Below are 7,637 nucleotides of genomic sequence, written 5' to 3' on the forward strand. Positions count from 1 at the left end.
AAAAAAACCCACCCCAAACGCACTTGCTGCCAAGGAAAATACGCTTACCTAGTAAAGCATGAGTAATAAGTGGCACTTTTTACAGTGCAAAGATATAACTTTTCATGAAAATACCAAATAAGGCTCCGTGCAAAAGGTGGACGGCCGTTTTATTGAGGTTTTTTCTCTTTTTTCCCCCCCGTTTTGCTGGTGCCTGTTTACGGGTTCCCACCGCCCCCGGCACAGCCCGGCTCCTTCGCTGTGCGATGAAATGAGGAGGGAATGGAAAAACAGGAGCCGTCGTGCTCTGAGACTTTCTATTTTTAACAGGTTAAAAATAGCCACTTTTCAGCCACCAGCCCAGGAAGAGCTGGGGTGAAGCTGTGCAGCGGGATGTTGGGAGTAAACAAGTGTCAGGACAGCTCATGGAGATGGGACATCATGGGCCACCGGGTGCTGTGGATGTGGCCGCTGCGACCTCCACCAAAGGACTGCAGGGTTCAGTGCCAGTAGGGTGCTCAGCACTGATTGGGATGCTCAGCACCTAAGTGGGTTCTCTATCCCCAGGGAAGATGCTCAGCATCAAGGTGGGATGGTCAACATCCAAGCAAGGTGTTGAGCACTGAGGCTGGGGGATGCTGAGATCCAAGAGAGGATGCTCAGACTCAAGGTGGGATGGTCACCATAAGGTGGGATGCTCAGTATCAAGGTGGATGCTCAGCCCCAAGGGAAGGTGCTCAGCAACAAGGTGGGATGGTCAACATCCAAGCAAGGTGCTGAGCACTGAGGCTAGGGGATGCTCAGCACCCAAGGAGATACTCTATCCCAAAGGAAGTTCAGAATCAAGGTGAGATGCTCAGTGCCCAAGCAAGGCGCTGAGCACTATGGCTAGGGATGCTCAGCATCAAGGTGGGATGCTCAGCACCTAAGTGGGTGCTTGGCCCAAAGGGAGAATGCTCAGCATCAAGGTGGGATGGTCAACGTCAAAGGAAGGTGCTGAGCACTGAGGCTGAAGGATGCTCAGCATTGCAGTGGGATGATCAGAACCCAAGAAGGGAGTGCTCAGCATTGAGATATGGATCAATTTTGGGTTTGAGACTTCCCCACCCTCACTGGGATGCTGTTGGCAAAAGGGCAGTTTGGAGGTTACCAAAGACCACTGAGTCTTAATGTCCCGATTCCATCATTCCATGATCCCAATCCAAAGCAGTTCTTTGGCTCAGAACCCCCAGAACATCTCCCTGCCACGGGGGATGGACGGACCTGCCAATGTGATGGTATGCACATGGGCAGAACCTCCTACAACATTCCTTAAAACAACCAAAGAGAAGAGACAGGTGTCGGCATCCATCACAGCAGGTAGGACTCTGCAGGATGACGTGCTGCAAAGCCTCTGTGGGACACGGGAGCCAGGAAGGATGCTCTAAGTGCTTAAAGCACAGTATGAAGGATGCAGATGTCCTCAAGTCCTTATCCCTTCAGCTTGAAAAGCAGAAAGAAGGGGAAAGCTAGCAGCACTGCATGGTCCAGCAGCAAGGGACCTTCCCCAGGCAAGGTGCTGACGCATGGCCCGGCGCTGGCACACGTCCGCTCTCCCCTCCACCACTGCTCAGCTCCTCCAGGCAGAGTTTTGTTTCCTTTTAAGGCCCTGTGCTCCTTGCTCTGGAGCTGCAGCCGTGCTGGGAGAACAAAACAAGTCGGCGGTGCAGCGCTGCTCGCCTTCGCCCTGATGGTTATGGGCTGTGCCCTCAGCTCCCATTTTCCCTGCAGCATGCAGTGTTTAACCAGATAAAGGGCAGCCAGGTTTTCCAAGCAGGCTCTGCCTCCTTGCAGCACGGGAAGCTTTAAATCAGCATCCCAGCTACTTTTGCAAACAAGATAAGGATTTCTTCCTCAGAAGCAGTGTTTTGAGGCAGGGCACATGCAGCTGCTGGTTCAACACCACCTTGCCCAAGAGGGGTACCAATGGTTTTATGTCTGACATTGGATGGTGCAACTTCTTTCCCCACCAGTAGAACAAGGACGAAGCTCCCTCTGCCTTAACATCCAACTAAAAGCCATTCAAAATGTGCTACTTAGCAGATGACATTAACCAACACCTCCCTGTGCCTGTTAAAGGTTCTGTCCTCCTGAGTGTGCAGAAATGGCTGGAAGGCAGATGCAGAGATTTCCTCTCTTTTCCCCTTGCACCTCCATTGCAGGGAGCCGTGCAGGTGACAGCAGCTCACAGAGGTGGAGACAGAGATGTAAAAATTCATCTCATTAGATAAAAACCCATCCAGGAGGGAAGGGACTGGGCTGTGTCATGAGGCAGGTCTCCCACAGCCGGACCCCTGCATCCACAGAGAGAGAATCTTCCTTTAACCTTTAACCCATTCCCCTTACTTGCTCCTGCACTCCATGCAGCATGCAGGAACGCTCCAGCCTCACCCAAGGGGCATCCAGGGACCCGAGGCCCCCGTGGGGCTGGCAGAGCTGTGCAGTGCAGGAGGGGGAACATGAGATCATGATTTTGGAAGCCTGAAGTTCGCCTATGTCCTGCTGCAGACATTAAGTCATTTTCCTGAGGAAGTGGTGTATGACGTTGAGCTGGTTATATGGGGTTGGGGTGGAGCAGCGAGCTCCAGCGAGAGGACCACTGTTCTGGTACAGAGCAGGTGAGGTGCAAGAACACCACATCCTTGCAGAATTTGTCATGGAAATAAGACCTGAGGAGACAGCCCAAGGCTCTGAGTTCAATGCAGACTTCAGTAGCTTGAGGTGTTTTCCACCTGGGTGACCTACAATGATGAGTTTATTGGATGGAAGAACTCTTCACCTATTTCATGTAGGCTCCTCCGTGTGGTCAAGCAACCACTGAAAAATCAGGATGGAGCACATCTTTTAATGAATAAAAAAGACAAAAATCTGTATTTAACATTTTGTTACTTATTACTTTTCAAAATATACCCCTGACTCCACCAAGAAAAGCAACACACTAAGTGGTGGCCTCCATACCAAATGAGGTCCTTCATTACTTCTCCCCATGGATCTCTGCTGCACACATCACTAAAACATACTTTGAAAGCATCCCACCTCCTCCAGCTGTGCAGTTGGCTCTGGTTGGGTGCTGGTGCCAGTTCTGCCTGCCCTCCTGCTTCCTACCCTTATTTTTCCTGTAAGTTTCCAGTTCAGAGAGTCCAGAGCTGCAAGAGGAGGATGCTGGAGAGTGAGGTTACCCTCAATCCCCCACCTGCAGTGATCCATCTGTTGAGCATCCAAACCCATCCAGCTGGGATCAGCCATGTGCACAAGGGCTGTTTAAGGAGATCCTCTCCCATCTGCTGAGGGTCCAGGCTGCTTGGGGTGATCCAACTGTAACCGAACCAACTGTTGATCACTATTAGGTGTGCATTCCCATTTTGTGAGCCACCAGCTTGATCACTCAGCCAGAATGATTGCCGTTCTAATTGATGAGTTGGTCCTCTTGCTATCCAGAGGTCAGAATGCTTCCAGCTGTCTGCCTAAAACATCTCCCCCTTGGTTTACGCTCTTCAGACCTTTGTGCCACCACAAACACTCTGTGTATCACTATGTACGTACATGGCAATATGAACACCAGCCTAACAACACCCAGAAACAACCACTGACCCCATCAGTTGCCCACCTGAGACCTCACCAACAACGTTTCAGAAATGCTGAGCGCCCATCCTCTGGAAAACCTCTTTTACAATATAAATCTTAGCACCAAACGACAGAAGGCATCCAAATGGAGGAGTTATTTCTAATCAAAAGGTCTGCAGTGCTTTCTTCACCTCCAATAACTGGTTTCTCAGAACCATTTGCTGCAACACTTCCTCCAGAGGCGGCTGACGAGATGTCCTAGAAAACAACTCGATGGTGTCTGGTTTGTGCCTGTAAAACACTTCAGCAGCAAACCAGGCCCAACAAAAACACAAAGCTGCGTGCAGTTCCTCACAGACAAGGACACCTGACCTTGGTCTACCAGGAGAGCCCTCTGAACACCCTCTCCCCTTTGACTCGTTAACTTTCAGGGTTACAGATACCGCTGCTTTCCCAATAAGAGCACAGCCTTCCCCCAGTTCCACCAGAGCCAATTGTGTGGGAAGCCTTTAAGATGTTTTTGCAGGGACAGAGCACCAACAGTGCCTTGCTCTATAATTAGGCTTCTGAGCAATTTACAGAGGATATGCTCAAGGAAGAAAAGGGTAAGAGAATTTTATATGCGCCGCTTTGTCCAAAAGAAGGTTACGAAAGGCAGAGCAAAAACTATTTACCAGCCACAGGGGGAAAATTAAGTTTGTTTCATTCAGTTCAAGCTGAAGCAGATGTTCAATATCTGTGTGTGTGTGCCTGAAGACCTGCTACATTGCAGTTTTTCACCAACGTGAACATTTGGATCAATGTGGAGAACTGGGGGTGTAAAAACAGGGAGGGAAAAAAAACAAAAGGGAAAAACAAGAGGATGCCAGAACTTGACTCCCAGTGGAGTCCATCTACCACTTGTGGAATGGGCCTTTAACACCAAGCTGCTAAAAGGCCATCTTAAAAAAAATAAAATAAAATGTCATGTAAATAGATGAACAGCCTTTCAAGAGTTCAGTCCAGATGTCGCATCCAGGTGGTGATTTTCACACAGCTTAATAGTGAAGACTGAAGTTATTGCAGTAACAGATAAAACTTCTTCCCAATACAAAATGTAGTCCAAAGGGCTTACTTACACAGTAAGCAAGATATCTTACGTAATGGAAGATTGCATGTTGTCCTCCTCCTGTGCAGCAGCTTTCAGAGAGCCATGCAAAGAGAACAACACTCTCAAGCTGCCAAAGGGAGCGGGGGAAAGAGTCAGCTCATTTCTTCTGAAAGAAGCCCATGATGGAGACCTGTTTGTTGGCTCTGCTGGCGGTGGCTGCCCCTTTCTTCTGGTTCTTCCTCTCTTCCTTTGGTTCTTTCTTCACAGGCAGTGCAGGTTGCTTGGGGGCAGCTGGTGGCTTGGTCTTGGCGAAGTCATCCTCGCTGTCTGTACAGGATTCGCTCTCGTAAACCTTCTCAGTCACTAGTTAAAAGAGAAGAACAGATGGTGCTGGTTAAGCATATGTGCTGAAGAGCAGCAGCGTCCCCCCTGCAGCCTTCCCACTGCACTTCTGGAAACGAGCATTGTGGTTCAAGGAGCACATGCCAGGTATGGGAATTAAGTCCAACCCTCAAGGTTATACAGTACATTCAGATGACCAGGCTGGTTTTGTACACGCTGGGTTAAACTGTCTCCACAGAGTCAAACTGACCTCCTTCTTTCCTAAGCAGCAGATAGTAGATGGATGAGCTGGGAGCTTGAACACCGTCCAGCTCTTTCAAAATGAGCTGGCGCCCCCAGGGATGTTCTCTTGCAGGCCATATGCACCTTAAACACCAGCAGCCTCCCACTGGAAAGGGCTCCTTGGAAGACAGCTCCTGTTCCAAACCCATTCAAGCATCACCCTCTTCAAGATTCAAGGGCCACTGGTGTGCATCAGATGGCTGGGGAAAAGCAAAGCCAACACACTGAGAAGAGGGGCACAGAACTCCATTGGCGGCTTCCTCAACGCAGGAGGGCAAACAGGGCAAAAAAATAAAGAAATGCCTTAAAAAGACCACAAAACTAAACCTATCACCAAAATCAAGGACTATTACTGAATGGGATTGCTGGCTTGTTACAGTCAGCATCCCACGATGGAAAGCTAAGGGACATAAAGCAGCACTCACTGAAATGAAACTGAGTCTGTTGTACTGACAAAAGCCATCATTAGATACTAGTAAATGTTGTATCAGCCTTCCCAGCAGTGCTCTGGTATTCTTCTAGTAAACCATTTCTCTTTAGCAACTGTACTCTTTTAAACACACGTCCTAACTACTATTCTTCTGGGAAATTAGCTTCCTGTTGTGTTAATGCATCAAACCACGTAAGGATTTCTACGTAACCGGTCTGCGAAGAGGAACAGTATGAAATCCTGCTCTGCAGAGAGCAGATGCTCAGACAGGGACCATAAATCCATGCTGACTTCCTGCAGAGGGAACTGACCTCTGAGGGAGCAGCGTTAGCAGATTGCTGGCCGGTTACTGAGCTTGAAAGACTTACAGCGCTGTCACCCTGTCGGTAATTGTTGGTAACAAAGCACGTGCTTAATCCCCTCCAATTACGAAATAACAGTTTACGTTGTTTCTTCTAGTGAGATTGCAAATGAATATAAGAATTCTGTGCTTGTGGCAGGCCATACCAATGGATTGTTGATCCTCAGCTCAGCCAGATGTGCTGCATCACCATAACTCAAGTTATGCGTGCGAGCTTTAACTTAAACCAGTGCCATACAACCAACTTGCCTACAATGGAGACGTATTTATTCCAATACCGAAATCCACGTGCGTCCTTCAAGCTTTAGAAACTGTGAGGTAGAGATGCATAAGCTTAAATCTCAGCAATTCCCCTTTGCTACAGGCTAAGAGCATGCACTTGGCTGCGTCCCTGCTGATGCATGGTAACATGCCTTAAGCCCAGCTCCACAGACACTTGCTCAATTTCCCTCAGGGCTAATCCCTAAATTAGTTTTGCTTTTTGACACCAATTCCTCACTATTGCAGCTATTGTGAAAATGGCCACTTCAAAGTGTGGAGAAATAAAAAGGACAGCCTAACTCCAACATTAGGATTTAATGTCTCTGTACCACTGTCCTTGTGGACATCAAGGAGGGAAAAGAAAAGCTGTCTTTCAAAGAATACCAACAACTTACAACAGCCTAGGAGACCAGTGGGTTATTTAGCCCTCAGATGGTTAGTTCTGTGCAAGGAAAAGGTAGGTAAGGAGTGGGGTAAGCTGGACAATAACCAGACTGCAAGTTCTGTACAATGAACTGGTTGGTTCCCAGTATGGAGAAAAGCACCTCCCCACTCTCAGTATTCTGGTTCCATTCCTCCTGCCTTCCCAGGTGCACTGCCTCCCAAAGGCACAACAGTGGCTTCCATTTCCCTTTCCATGCAATGGCTGTGGATAGGAACCATAAATCCCCAAGTCTGAGTTTCACAAGAGACTACAAAACCTCTTGGGAACGGGGAGAAGAGAAAGTGGGCAGACTTCCCAAGCCTGGTACATTTGGAAAAGGCTGAAGAGAAAGAAGCACTCTTTGCTGGAAGCTGAACCCAGAGCACTCATTAGTGCGAGCTCTGGATGCAGATTTCTTGAACTTGAGTCCCCTGCTCATGCTTTTTTGATCCGTTTTCCTTCCAAGCATTTTAATGATTCTATCTGGGATGGGAGCACAAAAACACCCCATAACACAACAAGCCAAATCAGTCAGCAACACCTGTGCAAGTCCAACACCTTGACAAAAATCCAGGGCTTGAGATTTCAGTTACCAGCACAGCTAGTTGCTGAGTGCCAGCCTTGTTTCTTTAAAGGAGATGCACAAATCCAATAGGAAACATAAGACACGGCCATACAGATATGTGCAAACACGCAGGTTGACTCGTGTGCATGCAGCTCTGAAGCTGGGCCAAGCAAAAGTGCACAAAAACAAACCTGTGCAACAGCCACAGGTCTTCTAGAATTGCCTGAGCTCCCTTGACATCTGTTAAGATGAAGAATGCCAGGCACATCGCATGGTTTAGTTGACAACATCACTACAAAA

General features: G+C 48.4%; 1 protein-coding gene across 1 annotated transcript in view; it reads left to right on the top strand.

Annotated features, from left to right (window-relative positions):
• The first annotated feature begins 5,154 nt into the window (after positions 1-5,154).
• CHRDL2 (chordin like 2) overlaps positions 5,155-7,637 on the top strand; it is a 23,388-nt gene continuing 20,905 nt past the window's right edge. The window contains exon 1 of the mRNA XM_019612111.1: positions 5,155-5,161. Coding sequence (XP_019467656.1) covers positions 5,155-5,161 — 7 coding nt within the window. The remainder of the gene's footprint in view (positions 5,162-7,637) is intronic.

Source organism: Meleagris gallopavo, chromosome 1 (assembly GCF_000146605.3).
Source record: "Meleagris gallopavo isolate NT-WF06-2002-E0010 breed Aviagen turkey brand Nicholas breeding stock chromosome 1, Turkey_5.1, whole genome shotgun sequence".
In the NCBI taxonomy this organism is placed as follows: Eukaryota; Metazoa; Chordata; class Aves; order Galliformes; family Phasianidae; genus Meleagris; species Meleagris gallopavo.